Below are 20,215 nucleotides of genomic sequence, written 5' to 3' on the forward strand. Positions count from 1 at the left end.
TGTGGAAGATGCTATTTAATTTACTGATATTGATTTATTTCCTGTATTTGCTCAACATGGGCTCACCCAATGGTAATATCCAGTAATAAGATGAAAATGCATGTAATAAAGTGTCTCTACATCCAGTCATGTGCTTAAGATAATAAAAAAAATGATAATTTAATAAGAAATCATTCAATTTAATTTGATTGCCCACTGTACAAGATGAAATTCTTTTTCTGGCTACCCTATACATTGCATATCTTGTGCAGCAGCGCGTGAAACACCAGGATTACACATTGTGTTGCATTAACAGGATGTGTAATCCTGGGTTAACTTGCTCTCAGGAAGCAAGTGTTGTTCTTTGTTAATGTAACACTAACGCTCGGTAAAGCCCGCTCTTTTCGGAGTGATGAAACTCCTCTTCGGGGATTTAACGTTATAACTGACTTGACAGCGCTCTGGCTTGACTTTTGCCCACAGGTGAAGTCTTTTAATGTATATTCCAGGACTTTGTAGCCCCCCCACCCCTTTAATTTGAATTTACACAATAACCCTTCTACAGTCGCACACACGCACACTGAGTCTCCCTCGCCCTGGCTCCTTTATGAATTATTCAACCATCACACGGCTGAACAGGCCTGAACCGTGTCCCTGACTGGGACGTGCCGTGTTTACTTTAAATGTCTCACGCTATACCTGACTGACGTGTGTCCGTGTGTGAGTGTGTGCAAGTGTGTGTGAAAAAGGCAATTACAGAAGCATGAGAAAAGGTCACATTTCATACCACGGGGCGCCATGATCGGAGAGGAGCGGATTTCCTTTGAATCAAAGACAAATTTAGTTTTTTCGGCAAATACATAATTGATTTTTGATTTGATTTTTATTCAAAAAGATTTAAACCCTCTGAAACAAGAGACATACAGTCAAGAGGAATTATGATTTAACACTGTATTTTATCATAAAGGGCAATTTCTCCACAGCTCTATTTATGTGTTATGTGTTTTTTTCCCCGACATCTATATCTGTTCATTCTATCAATCCTTTTACTTACATCCATCTTTCAACAACTCTCTCCTTTCTTTGTTTTTCAGAGATGCTAGAGACCAGTAACCTCATCACCTACAACGGCTTGTCCAACAGCTCGAGCTACGACACGTTCCTATTGGACGAGGAGCGAGGGCGACTGCTGGTCGGAGCCGAGGACCACATCTTCTCCTTCGACCTCGTCAACATCAACAGGGACCACAAGCAGGTAGGAGACTCTGGTTACACTTTTTCCCTTCTCCTCCCTCCTCTCTTCTCCTCTCCCTCTGGAGTCCATTACTCCATCTCTTCCTTCCCCCCTCCCCTCAGCCCCTCCCCCCTGTCTGTCTCGGTCCAGACAGAGGCCGTCCGTAATTCCATTACTCCACCTGGACTAGGTTAACGGTCTTTTTATCTGATTCGAGCAGCTATCACTGACACACAGAACTGACAGACTTTGCCTGCAGGCTGCAGAGAGCTGAGCAGGGGAATTAAAGTGCTGAAAAATACATAGTCAATGCAGAGAGGCAGAGTGTGTCTCTGCATTCTTTTTGCCCTCGGCTCGGATGTGTGTGTCTTTTTTTTTCTATTTCTCCTTTTCGCTCTTTTGTTCTGGTCGTTGCATCATTAGGAGATAAAGGCCAAAAAGCAGTGATTAAGCAAATCTAATGTAATTATCCCGAAATTTGCAACGCAGCTTCTCAGGAGGAAAAACCCAGCTGATCTACAGAGGAGTTAAAGTTTCAGAGCAGAATGAGGAATGGGTGTGTATGTGTGTGTGTGTTGTATGGACATAATATGCACAAACACGCATGTGCGTACTTTTTCATTGACTTTTCACATCTGTGAGGTTTCCAGCAAAAAAAAAAAGGGACCTCGATTCCATCCACGTTTTTAGTATACAACCATTCCCTGACTCATTCATGCACACTCATATGCTCCACGTGTTTATAACTCCTGTGACCACAGAGCCTTTATTTTAAAGATCAAAGCGCAGGAAGTGCCATTCAGGGTGTTTTCAAATCCACTTCTGCTGTTTTAATGGCAGAAGAAATAGTTGCAGTGCCATTCGCATGGTTCAAACGAGATTTACTTGATCTCTTCACTCAGTATGGATTTATTTTATACTCGCTGATTTGCCAGGAACTACACAAGAACAGATCTGGTCATAGTGTGGTGTACTTGTTTTGTGCACCTGCCTGTGTGATACATATTACAATGGGTCTTTAAAATAAAGAAATTCTGCGACATTGACTTCAGGTTCCTCAAGATAGTGATGCGCCAAGAATTAGTTAGACCACACCTCAGTTTAAGGCCAACACGCAGCTTCAAGTACATTTGCTATTGAAACAATGTGGGCGTAGGACGAGCTGAAGCTCACTAACACAATTGCGTCAAGCTTGGCGCCACTTTGCCGTTGGGTGTAAGATAAGCCCCTTTGGGCCATGGATGGATTCACCCTAAGGAAAGAACAACGTTCAAAATGAGTCCAATCATTTCCAAATGAAAATATTAAAAGCCTGTTTTCTTTTCATATTTGAAGTGAAAAGTGCAACCATATGCTCACGATCTGAACTGTAGAAAAGAGTTTAACTTTTTAAATCCCATAATTTGATCCAGAACCCATGTTTAAGCCATATAAAAAGTCTATATCGACAAGGCAAGTGAAACACGAAGGGTAGAGTTTCCTGTTTATTGCATGTTTGACTCATGGTACATTTTTAACTCTGTTTGTCTCTCACTGTCACACGGACTCTGTTTCTTCTCCACTTTGATGCAATCTGTCATTATATTGTTGAAAAGCCCTTGAATATTTATCAAATGTACATGGAACACTGACCTTAAAATAAAGAAGTGATTAAAACATGACACATTAAAAAGTCATTCTCCGGGACTTCAAACGAACCGGTTTCCTTCTGATTCACTGCTTCCACTCACTGAGCTCCTCTCCACCTCCAGCAGAGTGTGACTTTGTCTTCTTCTCCTTTTTTGCACAGATTGCATGGCCTGCCACCCCCTCCAAGAGGGATGAATGCAAGTGGGCAGGGAAAGACTATGTGGTAAGTCTACACTCATGATGGCATCACGATTTCGGCGCTTCCATTGAATTTCTTAGGGAATTTGAGTTTCGGCAACGGCACATAATAGAAGTAACCATCTGGATCCACCAGCCATAGAATTACCATAGCACTGTAGGGAGGTAGTAAATGAGCTCAGATAAAAAGTGATAGTAGCCATGTCTCATGTCACCTCTAGCACACTGTACTCTCTGTGGACCATCCCCCACAGAGCTGAACACACACTGGAGCACAGATGTTCGATCACACTGAAGTGTACAAGTCTCACTGGCACCGGGACAATGACGCAATACCCCAGAGGTTATTCGCCTCTGTGATGTACAGTGTAATGATGGAAGTATATATATATATAAACATGTATGTGGGTGCGCATTGTTTGAGCTCTCTTTATCCGGCACAGATTATTAGCTCACATGTGCAATTCAGTGCAAATGTGCTGAACACATACTATGTGCCACCAGCTTTGTTTGTGTGCAGGACGGGTGTTAGTGTGTGTTATCTCTGTGTCGCTGTTTGGAAAGGCCCGCTCCGTGTAGTATCTGATCTCAATTTCACGGCTGGTTGAGTCTCGAGTGCAGCGGCTGCAGGTTTTTAAGGATTACCCAGAATTACACTGTGCTTTTTCAAATCACAGAGGTTCCACCGGGGGACCGGACTCACCAGCGGCTTTTTCGGTTCGAGACACACACACACACAGGCAACACAAACACTGAGTCGAGGCCACACGAGGAACACTAGACCTCCGCTGCCTCGCACGGTGGAAAAATTGTGTGCGCTGGCTGCACAAAAATCACACAAAACCCAGTGATGAGGTATTTGCGTGCTGTGAAAATGTTTACCCTTGAAAATGAGGCGGTGAGAGCAGAGAGGGAGTGCAGCACGGGAGGCCTTGATTGGGACATTACTGAAGCATTCAGAGCTCCCAAATTGATGCATTTGTCCAAACCACACTTTACAGCCGCAGAACAAATGTAACAGCTGCCCCCTCCTCTCCGAAATGCCTGATGGCTGCATCATCCTCCTTGGCAGGATGAGTCTGTAACTTGGCCCAGGTTGTTGCGTTCCGGTGAACAAAGCGCTCGGATACTGAAGTGTGGCTTCACAGTTCTTTCGCAGAACTGCCTGATGTCATTTCCGATTATTCGTCCAGCTATTGCAGACACCGATGGGAAATTAGCAGTTATCCCTGCGTTTCCACAGAGTTTTTTCCATATTCAATTAGGAGACCTCAGCATAATCTCCCAAAATTCACTCAACTCATCCAAATGTCTACGAACCACACGCAAATCTGTCCGCCCGTTTCTCCCATGGAAAGTCATCGTGAGAGAGCCCCAAAGAGAGAGTCATTAACTTGATCCAATAATGACTCATTTATCCTCTGCGGCTGTTGTGTTTTTCTTTTTTTACATAATGACATGGTTTGCGATCGGGGGGGGAAGCCATTTCTCACCTGAGGCCAAGATCGAGCCGCCGCGTTTGAGTGACTTGAATAAGTAACGTCTGTGAGTGTTTAGGTGCAGCCCACCTCCCACATAGCTAATGAGTCCAACTTATTGAGAGCCGTGTAAAATCCTAAACAGACCTGACGTCCGAGGGGTGAGGGGTGGCTGGGTTCGGGAGGGGGTTATAGGAGCTTGTGTGAAATGCATATTATAAGGGCGTGAGAATGATGTAAGGGGGGGGGGGGGGGGTCCCGCTGTTCAACAGTAGGGAAAGCAGAGGGTAGAGTCGTTAGGTTGACACAGTCTTTTAGACACATGGACAGGGGCTGAGGTTAGCAACAAGACATCATGCAAGTTTTCAGCTCAGGCAGAAACTGCTAACACGCTAAAACACTGCGTATTACATGTATGTCCAACGTACCTGTGTCGACATTTGGATGAGATTAGGCTTATTCACTTTTCTTGACGACAATATGATGAGAAGATTGTGAGCAATTTTCTGTCTGTGCGGTAAATATGAAGCTAACACCAGTAGTCACTTAGCTTAGCACAAAGGCTGGAAAAATTGAAAAAAAGCTAGCCTAGGTCTGAAAGGGCAACTTTCTACATTTCCACCCGATGGATCCTTCTTTCGTCGCCCACATTTGAAGAAGCCGTGGAGAAGAGATCGGTCTTCAAATGCAGCCTCCACAGGACGCAGACCCTGAACTGGGACACAGCTGTTCAGTGGTTTCCATTTTCACGTCTCACTCTCGGCTACAAAGTGCATTTCCCAAAATGTCTATTTTTTTAACGGCGGAGATAAAAAACAGCAGGCTCAAAAACACAATTGTTTCTACCTCTTTGAATAATAGCAGGAAATTCAGCTTTTTCGGAAAAGGTCAATTTTGCACTGCACTGGAAAATGTGCGACTGCAACCTGGAGCCTCGTAACCATTTATGTCTCATGAGGGACATCATCAAATCATCTGAAACGTCTGTACTGCTCAGAGGCCGGAGGAGATACAGTTGTTGAAGGGGAGAAAAGAAGTATTTGGCAGTCAGCATTTGATTTGATGTGTGTATGTGTTGCTTTTCCAAATCCCCAAACAAACACAAGTACTTGTTTGTCGGGTAAATATTCAATGTGTATTTATAATTGGGCAAACCGCGACCTAATCTCTTAAACACATGTGCCCAAATCAAGTCCTCAAGGCCCGCTAATAAGCCTCCTACACCAACCAATCTCCTTGATTAGCGCTCTAATAAACAGTCTCACACCAGTGGGATTGTCGGCATGTGCCGCAGAGCCAACCCAAATACCCACGGTAAATTGAAACACATGGATCATTAAGGATGTGAGGGGGATTTGCTGATTCGACTTACAGGTGGGATTTCCTTGAATGAGACTCGGTTTCATACGGTTGTTCTTTTTTTTTTTTTCTCTTTTCCAAAAAACCAAGTGGAAAGTCCCTGCTTTGAATTCCAACAAAGCTTTTCTCTATTCACCGTTATTTCTCTGCTTTCTATTTGTCTCCGGTTTCAGTCGAATCACATCTTTTTTTTTTATTATAGGTGTCCGCTTTATTTTCATAAGGGGTAAAACCCTATTTAAACTTTATGATATGAAGGAGTGAATTGGCAGCGCGGGGGCTATCACTCACACAGGTCCCTTTTGTAGAATTCCCAAAAGTTCCATGTGCCTTGCGAGGCAGGTATTGCACACGAAACTAAATCTCTTTATCAGCCATTACTGCATAAATGTATCCACAAGTTGGTGTGTATATCTTTATTATATGTTGATTTATACGCATATTGTTTTGTGTTTTTTTTTGCAGAAAGAGTGCTCTAACTACATTCGGGTCCTCCAACCGTACAACCAGACCCACATGTACATCTGCGGCACAGGAGCCTTCCACCCCATCTGTGCTTATCTGGAAATGGGCAAGAGGGCAGAGGTAACGCATTGTGGTGCTTTGATGTCAGCTCTAAGTTGTTATATATATGCAAAAAAGGTAATTTAGATTTCAACTCATTAGGAAGTCATGAAACGTGACACAAGTGCTATTGCAAAGTAATGAGAGGGAAAGTCCAATACTGTTTCCCCTTAAACAATTGAGTGTGATCACACACACACACACACACAAACATACACACACACTCTTTTCTGTCGAGCGCAGCAGTGTCCGTTCCCTTCATTGATTATCTCCCCATCAATGTTTTCCTTTGTGTGAAGATGTGGAAAAAAGTGGTCACTGCACGGTTCGATTCCAGCCGTCGGAAATTAAAACAACCTCTCCCCCCCGCATTAAAGTTTAATCAGTCATCCTGATAGAGGTCCACAAGTGAATCATTGTAGCAGCGTGGGTTCTGTTTGCCGGACAATGGGGAGGGGATGGAGTGTTTGCACCATGCAGATTGTCCCCGCATGTGTTCTCTTGTGGTTTAACACGTGTAATCCTAGTAATTGAATTACTGAAAAGTGAGTGATTCGGACCTCTCGTCGCTGTTGTTTAAATGTATTTAAATACTCTTGAGGTGCTTTGTGTCTTTTCTTCTCAATTCCACTCTATTCCCCTTTTGTGTTAGTTGCACCACTGCAGACTCAGCTGTCCTCTCTAATCAAATAAATGAACTCAACAGAGTTTCTAGCTAAAATTGTGGCGCAGCTAATTCCGAGAGCCGTGAGGTCGAAGCAGAATATGTTGTAATTTGAAACGCAGGCTATATATGTACCTTTAGGCCTAGTTTAGCTTTCTCTGGCCTTGTCTTGAACTCTGACCTGTTCCACCACAGGACAACATCTTTCGACTGGCGCCTCATTTTGAGAACGGCCGCGGGAAAAGCCCCTACGACCCCAGAATGCTCTCCGCCTCGCTCCTGATCGGTGAGTTGGATCCTTCCCTCGATTAGTTCCAGGAGACACGCATTTGCCTCCGGGGCCGATCATTGGTTTCCTATAACTTTCACTTTTTCTCGCTGGCAGACGGGGAGCTGTACTCTGGCACGTCCGCTGATTTCATGGGAAGGGACTTTGCCATTTTCCGTACGCTGGGAGATCATCATCCAATCAGGACGGAGCAGCACGATTCAAGATGGCTGAATGGTAAAATTACGAAATGTATTTTTTACAACGGAAGGAATCCATTTTCCTGTTCGATCCAGTTTTTCATCGATACAGCTGTTTGTGTTCTCCTAGACTTACAGGGTTTCCTGTGGTGTTGTTTAATGACACAGCTGTTAACTGGAACCGGATATCCTACATACACCACAAAATATTAAATACAGTGGAAATAAGTTCCTGTCATTGGCCAGTTTCTTAGAAAGAAAAAGAAAAACCTTTGTTCATTTCCAACGGATTTTAAAGCATCAAATTCTCCCACAAGCCTAAAGCCTCCAGTCACTGCCATTCATGTGCAGACATCAGATATCAGAGCCCATTCACAAAGTCACTGGGATCATCTGTGCCAGTGAGATTAGCGCGGCGGTGAGAGTTATTGACCGCTCGGCTCGTCCGGCCATCAGTCGGCACCGCGGTCGGACTCAGAGAGCCACAAAAGGCCAGTTTGAACCTTTTCCCCTCAAGCTGTGCCATCCCCCTTATTCCCCTCCAGTTCTTTCCCACAGAACTAATCCGCTCTCAGCTGTTTTCCTGTAGTGGAGTCGAATTCCTCTCAGTCCCCCCCCCACCCCCCCCCCCCCCCCCCCCCTCCCCACCACCACAAACACTGGCCTCTGTGGTGCAGACTACTGTGACATATTAATAAAGAGCCATTTGAATAGGAAGTCATCGCCGCCGCTTTAATCCCGATCGATCTTTCACCTTGTTCAAACTAACTCGCTTGGGTGGGGGGGAGATTCCAACTCCCGTCTCCACAAAAGCGGGATTGTAATTGTGCGGATTAGCGGGTTGGGGATATTCAGTCGAGCCTTTATCAACAAGGTTACATGGTGCTCGCATGGAGAAGAAAGAAACTGGGGAATGAATGCTTAATGGCAGCTGATTCTGAAAAGGGATTTAGGGCTAGATGGCAGGTTGGGCTTTGCTCGCTCTGATTCATGTATTGTATTAACGCGTCTCTTCACCTTCTCATGCCCCCTCACTCACACGGAGGTTGGATTAAATCTCTCAATGAAGTGGCCTTGTGTTGGGAATCAAACGCAATGAATTGTGTTACCACGGCATGTTTTTGTACGTGAGCGCGTTGGGCTTGTTAATGTGTGGATTTTAAAGGGGTACATACTCACAATAAAGGTATGAAGCATGTGTGGGGCGCGCAAGATTCATGCCAGAGGTCTCGCACCCGCACAGCGCTTATAAATCTGCTTCCCACTTTGGCCGCAATCTCCCTTTTCACAGCTACTCTATATCCTGAACGGCCACGGAGGCGTAACATGGCACTGCTTGTTTCTCTCCGGCTAACCCCGGAGCTTTCAGACGCAGGCTCAATTTACGCATGACCGCGCCTCAGTGACTGCGGCCCGCTTTCCCCTCGGCCCTCGTGCCCCTCGGAGTCAAAGTCGTATCTCAGCCCTTAAGGCCCCCGGCAGGCCCCGTTTAGCCTTTGATTCCTCTTCGTGCTTAAAGTTCAGATCAATTTATTCATGTGTTACCCGGGACAATCAGGGCCATGTGTGTTTGCGAGGATGTGGTCTGGAGACGGGGGTTATGTGGGATTTGGACTTGGAGCGCTCACTTGGGTAAAGTCAGATATTATAACACCGGGGTGTAAAGTAAATGGCTGTTTTTACTGAGCCGTGACGGGAGGGATTCATGGGGGGGATTGGTTTCTGAGGTGTAAAATAGGGGTCATCGGGACAGAGGTTGGGATCGTAAAATTACATTTGTGCATGAAGCAATGTATGATTTGGCTCTGTCGTGCACTGCGGACAAAGCTATTCTGGTTTATTCATATTCCCTTTCGCCTCTAGACCCAAGATTCGTCAACGTACACTTGATCCCGGAGAGCGACAACCCGGAAGATGACAAGATCTTCCTGTTCTTCAAGGAGAACGCCATGGACGGGGAGCACACCGGGAAGGCCACCATCGCCAGGATAGGACAACTGTGTAAGGTAACATCACACACACAGCAAGATCCTATCCAAGATCGCTGCCTGTTACAGAAACGTTGGCGCGAATGCTTACAGACACATGTTGTTACAGAACGATATGGGAGGACACAGGAGTCTGGTGAACAAGTGGACCACTTTCCTTAAGGCCCGTCTCATGTGCTCAGTCCCCGGGGTCAACGGCATTGACACGCACTTCGACGAACTACGTAAGCTTGTGTTCTTCATTCATGTGGAGAAAAGGATTCCTTTTCAAAAACCTTCCGCTTCACCAACTCTTTGTTTTCTGTTTCCAGAGGACGTGTTTCTCATGAGTTCTAAGGACCCGAAGAATCCAGTCATCTACGCCGTATTCACCACGTCCAGGTACAACCCACCGTCCAGATCCTTTCAGGACAACCTTCGTTATCTGTGTGCGAGGGCTCGAATCCTCTGTTAGACACAGATGCTGCTAGTGTCATATTTGTTTTGTTGATTTGTTGCTAGGAGACTGGAAGGAGCTGATATGTATTCAATGTACAAACAGTCCTGGGCGAGTTATTTCCTCTGTGTTTGAAAAGGACACACACACACACACACACACACACAAAGACACAAGCACACACACGCTTCATATTTCCTTTCAAAGAATCTTCCTTTCACATCTTTCATCCAATCCCTTTATCTGCGATTTCCTAACCGTTTTAAATGACGCATGAAAATGCAAGCGGCCAAGTGTGCCCCTGCCGAATTCCCAGACAGTGCCCCCCCCCCCAACCCACAATCCCCCTTACCATAATCCACTTACAGGTGTCTTACGGTTGCTTTCCCCCCGAAACCCTTGAGATTGCTTTTAGCCGATTTCCCAATCCCTCGCTACCTGTCTCCTTTTTTCTTTCTCCATCCATTGAAAACCTTGGCAGGGGCTCGTAAGGAAATCAGATTATGGGTCGGGGGGGGAGCGAGAGAAACACGATAGTCCCTCAGCGGGAAGGCGCGTCTCTCCCCTGGCCGCCGCCCCAGCTCTGAATGGGGTTTTCAGAGGTGCCGGGTGTGACGCTATTGAAGCGTGCGGAGGGGGCGACGGCGCAGGCCCGGCAAGATAAGTGAGTTGAAATGGCACAGATGGCGGCACTTATCATGATGATGACGAATTTGCATATGGGAAGGAGGAGGCGATATTGTGTCCAGTGGTGTCTCTCCGAAGCGCTTTGAGCGGAGGACAAGCGCCATCAATCACCGCTCATAATGAAAACCGGTGGCTGGATGAATAGAATGGCGGCGGCGGGCAAACGCGTACTGACAGTCGCCTTGCATCAGATGGCCCGTCTGGCCTTTCTGGAATGTGTTCTGACCGAAAAGGTTGGGCGGGCATACACCTACACATGAGAGCTCGCCCCGACTCACACACACACATGCGCTTTAAAATTCAATTACAGGGCATTGAGGAATTAGAGGAGTTTAATTGGTTTTCTAAGTGGCCGGTTTTCAGAGATGAATAGAGCAGAGATTCAGAGGGACCAGCTTTTAATATCACTGCTTAATGAGGCACAAAGAAGCTGCCACTGACAGATCAATGTTGGATTGTGTCCCTCCCTACTTGCGTGTGTGTGTGTGTGTGTTTGTGTGTGGGGAGGATCGACTTTGTGTGCCTCTCTCTCTGAATCTGTGTGTATCTGCACAAACAGATGTCCGCCGTTCTTCTTAAGCACGGACATATGAGTGTCTGTTTTTGCCCCCAGAGTTAATTGAATTTCTCTGTAATTAACGTTTTCAAATGCTAATCCATTCATCTTCCGTGCTTTGGTGAGTAGTGTGTGTGTTTGTGTGTGTGTGTGTGTGTGTATCCGTATGTGAGTGTGTGTGTGTGTGTGTGTGTGTGACAGCCACATCCTTAATTAGTCTGAGACGACTTCCAATTGCAGTCGGCGAGACAAAGGATGCCCCCAAATCTTAGCTAGGCATTTGTTTCCCGCAAACGAAATTGAAATCTGTCTTCTTAAAAGTGTCCCTTAGAATGATGATGACATTATTTTCGAAGATCTATTATCTAGCTAATCTGTAAAATAATGGAACAGCTCTCCTCATACGTGGTCAGAGGTTAATGTGCTTACAATGCTCAGCGCAAAGAGAGAGCTCACGATCCTACGTTCATCTCCACATTAATATTTCTATAATTCTTGTGAAATATAAAACTTGGATTGTTCACATGGAATTTATATGAGTCACGGCTCAAACTGCTGTCTTCTGGACGACCCGGGACGGAGCAGAAATTGAAATGAAACCCACATCATTTCCCCTCTTTTGCATGATGGATTGACCTTGTCTACGTCCGACTTGTTTCTGGCTAGCGAGAGCGAAATCCGCCCATTTGGCTAACGGGCAAAAAAAGACGCTCGCAAAAAAACATTGGAGGGAGATTTAAAATATGATCCGAACAAGGTCTCCCAATTTTTTTGGTGGAGTGCCCACATTCCTGTCTGCTCTCAAGATGCTGGAAACAATCACAGAGGATTTACAATCTGTCATTCCCGTACTTAGGTAATGACAACCTTGCTCCCTCTCCGTCTTTGTGCGATGAAGGGTCATTTTGTTGTCTTTCTTCGGGATTTCACAAGCTCTTAATCCCTGTCTTGTCACCAATCACCTATCAACCCCCTTTGGTCCTGAGTGTCATCGTTCCCTCTCTGTCTTCAACTTATTCTCTTCTCCTTTTCTCTCTGTTTTCCTTTGCAGTAACATCTTTAAAGGCTCCGCGGTGTGTATGTACAACATGGCGGACATAAGGAGGGTGTTCCTGGGCCCCTACGCCCACAGAGATGGACCCACCTACCAGTGGGTGCCCTTCCAAGGAAGGGTGCCCTACCCCCGTCCTGGAACTGTGAGTTACCACATGAGCCATCCAAAAACCCAGTAGATTCACAATCAGAGAACATTTCCATCCTCGGAAACCAAACACAGAGCTTCACATTCTTCTTGCCGTCTTTCTCAGTGTCCCAGTAAAACCTTCGGAGGTTTCGACTCCACCAAAGACCTTCCTGATGACGTCATCACCTTCGCCCGTGGCCACCCGGCCATGTTCAACCCGGTGCATCCGATAGGGGGGCGTCCCATCATGGTGAGGACAGACGTGGACTACCAGTTCTCCCAGCTGGTGGTGGACAGAGTGGAGGCAGAGGACGGACAGTACGATGTCATGTTTATCGGCACAGGTACACACCTTTGACTTTTAATTGCTGAAAAGATTCCGAGTTACATGGTATTTAAAAATGATTATTAGCATTCTTGACCAATTCTTCTGAAAAATATTCAGTTTAAACTATTTTCAGACAAAACAACTCTGCGAAAGATATTTTTACAGTGAAGAAAATATACTAACAGAGAGCAGCAGCTACAAATTGTGACGTTAATATTGAATTGTGTTATTTACAAGCAACTACACACAGATGTTGTCAGAATAGGGTTTTAATACACACACACTGTTTGTCCTTCAGATATGGGAACAGTGCTGAAGGTGGTGACGATCCCCAGAGAGAGCTGGCACGACCTGGAGGAGGTGGTGCTGGAGGAGATGACGGTCTTCAGGGTACGACTTTGAACATAGTGTGAAAAACAATGTATGATGTATAAAAATAGGCAAAAATGTGGTGTTAAACAGGCTTTGTTTGTTTTGTACAGGAGCCCACTACCATCACTGCCATGGAGCTGTCCACCAAGCAGGTAAAAACATGTTTTAACACGTTATACGTTACACAAAAGTTGTTGACAAGGAAATACGCCCAAGAGAAACAAAAAAAGTAAGAACTAATGGGCCTCAAAGCAAACACTGCTATCCAGAAAAAACAAAGATATCTAATGTGCCTACGGAGAAACCAACCCGCAAACGCTTTCTTTTCATGAGAGCGTTTCCAGCGGAGCCACACAGGAGCACTCAAGTTTTAAGTCCTTGCTTTTTTTCTTTGGCTCCCACAGCAACAGCTGTACCTTGGCTCGTCCCTGGGTGTATCGCAGATGTCTCTCCACCGTTGCGAGGTGTATGGGAAAGCTTGTGCCGAGTGCTGCTTGGCCCGGGACCCGTACTGCGCCTGGGACGGCACCGAATGCTCAAGATACTTCCCCACCGCCAAGAGGTAGGAGGCACACATGCTTGCACGTTAATCGCTTCTCGTCAGCCATTATTTGTGAGTTAACGCAGGGTTCGCCGAGCTCGTACGACTCTTCTCAGCAACGTCCGGCCTTATGCGTTAGCGCCTTCTCACGAAGTCACACCTGGGAGCTATCAGTACACCTGCAGCGGGGCTGTTGCAATTGGCTCTAAAGACTTTTGCTCAAGGGCAATTTCAACACACAACCTGGTGCTGCAACCTCAGACCTCCACTCGCCGATTAGCAAGTGCACCCCAATCCAAGAAATCGACCCGGATCCGCGGCGAAGCATCTACACGTGGAAGTAATCTGGAATAGGAATATTACACAGGCACAAAATAGGGTCATTAAACACACTCACGCTAAGGACGCTTTCCAAGAGGTAGAATTCAGCAGCCTGGGTTATAACTCCTGTCAGGAACAGTTGCTGTGAGTTGTGAACCCATCAACTTACAGCAAAGAGGAACACACAGACCCTGAAGACACAGAAACACACACACACACACACACACACACACACACACACACACACTAAATTATAGCCAACAGGAGCTGTCTGACCGCTTCACCCTGAAGCCAGGAGGTATGAACATACACACCCTCAAATTACCCTCTGCTGTATCCAGCGGGATTAGGCCGACCACGACAGCCCTCACACACGCACACACACACACACACACACACACACACACACACCCCTGCATCTCTTGCATCCGCAACTTCTCACACCAGCAGAAAGAGGCCAGTGGGTAAACGCCACCTTGGCAGCGGTAAAGGCGAGGTGGCACACCCCATGGTTAAGGGCCACGCACCAGCTCCCTCTCCTTCTCCCTCGCCCAGAATGGGAACCAGACGCCCGGCCCCGCACGTGCTCAGACGGCCAAAAAGACAGGAATGTTGGGTCAGGAAATGTACGGAGGAGGGATCTTGTGTGTGAGAAAGAGACAGAGATGAGTTTCCAAATATGTACGGCATAGGGATGTAAGGAAGTAAGGAGGGGAGGAGGGAGGAGGCCGTGTTCTTCATGGAGGATTCACACACAAACACACACACATGGGCCATTTCACTTCATCTGTTTCTTTTTCACCTACAATGGTTCCCGTCTTTATTTCCTCCTTAAAAGCCCTTACCTCACCTTTGGCTTACCCCTCCTCTCCACAGCTTCCATCAGGATCTTTAAACCATAGCAACTAGAAACAGGGAGGATAGATTGGCAGTTTGGTTGATGTGAGTAAATCCCAGTTGAAACAGTGGACTCTCACGTCAGGAGGACAAAGAGTTGAGCCTTCTTTTTTGCGAGGAATTCCAAGGGCGAACCAAAACCGCTTGTGTTTCATAATCAGGACTCATCAGAAAGCAATGAGCCTCGGCTGTTTTACTGCCCCTGAAGGTTTATGTTTCTAATATTCTGCCAGGGTTTGGATTTTCATATTTTTTCACCCGTGTGATTTTACAGTAGAGTAAAGGTTGAGTAAATACACGTTTTCTGTCCCTTTCAATGAAAGAAGGCCGCATGTGGAGTTGCGCTATGCAACATTGCCCCCTAGTGGTTGCAGCTGAACAGCACAGCGAGCAGAACATGTGACAAGTGCATTTTCTGCTCTATTCAGTTGAGGATTGTGTTGAATTACCAGTTGCTTTATTTGTTATTACTGTGTCCCCAGGCGAACCAGGCGACAGGACATCAGGAACGGTGACCCCCTCTCTCAGTGCTCAGACCTCCAGCATCACGGTACTTCATGACTTCACATAATCCACCCTCACCTCCTCTTTCACATACACAAACTTGTCCTGATCTGCCCTCGCTGTGTGTGTTTCGGTTTTGAGCAGACGACGCTGACGGCACAGGAGGCAGAGTGGAGGACAGGAGTGTGTTCGGTGTGGAGAACAGCAGCATGTTCCTGGAGTGCAGCCCCAAGTCCCAGAGGGCGCTCATCTACTGGCAGCTGCAGAAGCTCAACGACGACCGAAAGCTCGAGGTAGGAAGTGTGTCTATGGTACTTTTGACTTTTAACCTTTGTGACCTGTAAGTAGTTTAGATTGAGTTTTCAGCCTTGATGATATAAGAACATTTTGATCGTGCCTATATTTGTGTGATCAGACGTCCAGGGTGAGTTGCTTTAGGAAACAGGGGAGATTTAATACAACTGCAGCCAGGTTGAACTTTTTTTACTGGATGACCCAAATTCTTCATCACAGTTTTCTCATTAGAATAAATGACGTCGCAGCAGTCTTTCATGCTTCTCATTCTGTGATTCAGATCAAACTGGACGACAGAGTTGTTCGTACCGACCAGGGTCTGCTCATCCGCAGCCTCGCCCAGTCCGACACCGGAGTGTACCACTGCCAGGCCATCGAGCACGGCTTCATTCAGCCCCTTCTCCGCCTCAACCTCCAGGTCATCCCCTCCCAGAAACTGGGCGACATCCTCCCAGGAATACCCGGTACGGGAGGAGGCGGCGGCATGGGTCAGTCCCCCAAGCACAGGGTGTGGTACCGAGATTTCCTCTCCCTGCTGGACCACCCGGACCTCAACAGCGTGGAGGAGTTCTGCGATCGAGTTTGGAAGAAAGAGCGCAAACAGAAGAAAGTGAAGACGCCCAACGGCAACAATCCGGTCAAACCCGTCGCCGCTGCGTTAAGGCCTAAAGCCACAGCTCCCAATGCTCAGAGGCAGCAGGCCAATCCATCGCAGAGCAGGCCGTGGCTTCAGGCCGGAGCTCCGACGGTGGATGGGCCAGCGCGAGGTCAGAACACCCCGAAAGGTCCAACAAATCCGGGTACGGCGAGCGGCCAGGCGACGAGGAGCAACCCGAGGACGCAAAACAGCCAGAGGGGGGGGCAGGGCGGCCAGGCGGGCTCACAAGCTGCGGGGGGACAGCGGGCAAACAGCCAGCACGCCGCCAAGTGGAGACGGATGCAGGAAAACAAGAAGGGACGCAACAGGAGGACCCACGAGCTTCAAAGACCTCCGCGTAGTGTTTGAGACGAGGCCGTAGACGCACACACACGCAACCAGATCTACACACACAAGCACAAAACCCATGCATCCACACATACTGTCAACACACGAACACGTTCTCGAGAGTGTTTGTCCAGTGTATGATTCAGTGGCCTCTCCATGACAAGAACAAAAACCACACGCATCAGACACACCGTTTTAAGTAGAAGCACACACGAATACCGCTCTCATTCAAAGACTCAAGCGCACATAACCTTGGAGGGAGGAGGATGAATGGAGGATGGAGAGACTGGAAAATACTGTAAATGTGTGAGCATGTGGCTGGTTGCCTGGGAGACTGTCTGGTGGACATTTTCACCTCCTGTACATAAGCTACTAAGATAAGACGGGGACAGAGACACGTCGACTGAGGTGCTCCTCGGTGAAGCAGATGGACTTGATACCCTGAGAGGACAGTGGTGTAGACGTTAATAAGACCCACGGAACTTTTACGGAAGCGGATGAGATGTCCTCCGACCTGCTTCCCTCTTTGACCTGAGCATGTGAACTGAAAGATAGCGTAAACAGACTCTTATTTTGAAAGGACTGCTTGAGGACAATAGGATCCTTTCTGTATCGTCCATACGAACAACAGCGCCCCCCGCGGGAGGAAAAGGGAGGCGTGCAGTTCACAGCGAGGTGTGCACAGCTTTGCACGGGTGGCCCACACAAGTAGAATCATTATAAACATGCAAAAACTGCAAAGTCATGCGGAGAAAGTGCTTCGTCTCAAGCCGCTCCACCCGAGGCATCGTGCATGTTGTTGTCAATCATTGTTTTAATAAGCTAGTTATTTTATGGGGTTTCTTTTTTTTACTCCCCACCTGAAAAATGTTACTTTTATATTTTCTTTCCTTTCCAAACCAGTGGTTCTATTTTTAATTTTTTTTTGCTGCAAAAAATTACGAGCAACATAGCCGCCTCATCGTGCATTATCCCCCCCCCCCTTCCCGCCTCTGAGGATCCTGTGTAACTTAATACGTAAAAAGCCAGTCGGAGATAGACTGCCACTTGTTTTCTGTGTACATATATACAACAAACGTAACTCTCTGTGTATATACAGTACATATACAGTACGAGAACACCACTTTATTTATTGCTCATTGTTTTGTGAAAGGGTTGCATTTATTTTTGATATTATGGTATTTCTGGCTCATCAGTACATCGGAGAGAAAAAACAACGACAGCAAATACGTGAACTTTGACGGACCAACTGAGCGAAGCCTGGTCACCGAGGGTTTGAAAGTTACTCGAGAACAAAGGGGGTTCAAGTCATTGACCGAATCCCGTCGAATATAAGCACAATTTAATCTATTTTTTGCCATAACCGATGATTTTTTTATAATCACGTTTTCCTTTACCCCGCATCCACCCGACATGTCGTCCATGCATCGAGTCGCCATGATGTGTAAGATACTTCCCCTGAAATCTGAGAAAAACCTTAGCTGTGAATCTCTGTAAGAAATAGTGGAGAAAAGTGTAAACTCTAGTCTGAGGAGAAGACACCTTATTACTGCATGTGAATGCTACCTACAGTAAGTGCATCTTTTTTAATCGTCTCTCTTTCTGTGTTTTGTGTGAGAGGTAAAGTTCCCTTCAAAGCAAAGTGTGAATTGTACTTTTGCCAAAACAGTGATGAATAGCGATCCGAGACACTCATCCGCGATCCAACCTCCTTAATCTCCGAATTCAACGATGGTAACCCCCCCTACCCCTTGTCTTCCTTATCCCCTCAATACACGACAAGAGTATAAAGTGTCAATGCAATAAATTCGAGCGGATAGCGTTCTGTACCGACACTCCAAAAGGTCGGTGTGTCCCTGATTCGGGTCTCTCCCTCAGAGTTAGTAACAAGCGAGAGAGCTGAGAGTTTCCGCTGCTGTAACACGGCTCTTTCTGGCATGCGTTCAGTTGTCTAAATAAACATCTCCGTTACAAAAAAAAGTACAAGTTTTGCTGTTTTTATTTCACTTGCAAACTTTCTGCCCTGAGCCGGTCTCACAGGCTCCTGGTTCAGGACCATCTGTGCTTCTCCTGCTGAGACGAGTCCAAATCGCTGCAGAAACTCGAGATGGTTCTGTTTTTTATTGTTCTGCAAGAATCCATTCACGTTTATTGTCCTGGGCTGGAGGCTGACATCCCACAGATCGTTATTTCGGGAAAAAAACTTGGACCAACCTCACCCACCTGAGAATAAACAGAACAAACTGCTCAGATGGGCTCGTAGCTCTCGGCTGCTCTTAATGAATATTTAATGTTCATTGCAAAAGTTTTTTTTTTTCTTTCTTCACAGGAGATATTTTGACTTTGAACAGGAGAAGACCACAGATCACATGGGAACCTGAAAGTGCAGCAGATAAACAGAATTCAGCCTTTTTTGATATTTTGCCCTCGACCGATGAGGTTATGTTTTCAGCCCTGTCTGTTTATATGTCTGGTTAAAAGCAACATCACCAAAAAAAAAAAACACCTGACAGATTATAATGAAACCCGGTGAAAGGGTGTAGCTTGAGTCAGAAAAGAACATATTCAATATTGTGAATGCAGAGCCGAGGGCATATCCAGGAATTTGTTGTGATATAGGCTGTTTTTCAACATGTTCCTTATAATTTAATGGATTTTGATAAAAATAATATATATAAATGTGTAGGAAGTTTGGTTCACATACGAATAAAAGTGGGGATCGGGTGAAATCTCAGCTCAACATCTGTTGTAGTTGCAGGTTTGTACCCTATGATATAGCAGCATTAAATTCTGATAGATCAAGATAATTATATGAATATATGATTTTTCACCAAGTTCCATCAATTGTTTCCTGAAAAAAAGGTGAGAATGTCCAACAGGCACTCTGTCAATGATCTCACATTATTATGCACAGAGAAAATAGAAATTCCTGGATCCACACATTTCTCCAGAGCCGCCCAAGATTTAAACGGGTTCCTTCTTGGCCAATATCACATCCTCCCAGTAAGTTTCATGGAAATCCACTCTGTAGTTTCTTTGTAATCCTGCAGAAAAACTAACAATAGTTTATATTATAGAATATGATGATTCTCCTAGTAGGCCACTAGAGGGTGCTGTTGTCTCGCTACTTGTGCGGCCTTGCTTCCTGTCAGAGCCAATCCGAGGCCTCGAGGCTGCAGCATCAGAACATGCACTGTGTTCTTTTTTTTTTTCACAGGAATCTCTTGCCTCCATACAACTCCGACAAAATAATCTCTTAAAGTGACATGTCCTCGCTTCCTGGTTGGTCCTGTTGCCATGGCGACTGTCCTTGAATGTCCTGTGTTCCTTTGCACGCTCGGTGTGTACGAGTGTGTGTCTGTACCAGTGTGTGTCTGTACGAGTGTGTGTCTGTCTGATGCACGGTGAAGAAAGGAGCCGTCCGGACCATTATGGGGGAGGAGGGTGTTATGACTGTCTCCCCTGCTCTTCTCTTCTCATCTGCTCATAGACACAAATCCTGTTTGCATCAACATTTCATATTTCAGACATTTGTATTATTCACTTAGCA

General features: G+C 46.2%; 1 protein-coding gene across 1 annotated transcript in view; it reads left to right on the forward strand.

Annotated features, from left to right (window-relative positions):
• The window catches only part of sema3aa (sema domain, immunoglobulin domain (Ig), short basic domain, secreted, (semaphorin) 3Aa), a 25,511-nt gene extending 6,872 nt beyond the window's left edge, over positions 1-18,639 (forward strand). Inside the window, exons 2-17 of the mRNA XM_062382856.1 lie at positions 1,074-1,234; positions 3,003-3,065; positions 6,343-6,462; positions 7,301-7,391; positions 7,491-7,610; positions 9,437-9,579; positions 9,671-9,785; positions 9,873-9,942; positions 12,292-12,436; positions 12,548-12,767; positions 13,050-13,141; positions 13,234-13,275; positions 13,528-13,685; positions 15,365-15,432; positions 15,531-15,679; positions 15,961-18,639. Coding sequence (XP_062238840.1) covers positions 1,074-1,234; positions 3,003-3,065; positions 6,343-6,462; positions 7,301-7,391; positions 7,491-7,610; positions 9,437-9,579; positions 9,671-9,785; positions 9,873-9,942; positions 12,292-12,436; positions 12,548-12,767; positions 13,050-13,141; positions 13,234-13,275; positions 13,528-13,685; positions 15,365-15,432; positions 15,531-15,679; positions 15,961-16,686 — 2,483 coding nt within the window. The 3' untranslated portion in view covers positions 16,687-18,639. The remainder of the gene's footprint in view (positions 1-1,073; positions 1,235-3,002; positions 3,066-6,342; positions 6,463-7,300; positions 7,392-7,490; positions 7,611-9,436; positions 9,580-9,670; positions 9,786-9,872; positions 9,943-12,291; positions 12,437-12,547; positions 12,768-13,049; positions 13,142-13,233; positions 13,276-13,527; positions 13,686-15,364; positions 15,433-15,530; positions 15,680-15,960) is intronic.
• Positions 18,640-20,215: the final 1,576 nt, after the last annotated feature.

Source organism: Platichthys flesus, chromosome 23, assembly GCF_949316205.1.
Source record: "Platichthys flesus chromosome 23, fPlaFle2.1, whole genome shotgun sequence".
NCBI classification, from domain to species: domain Eukaryota; kingdom Metazoa; phylum Chordata; class Actinopteri; order Pleuronectiformes; family Pleuronectidae; genus Platichthys; species Platichthys flesus.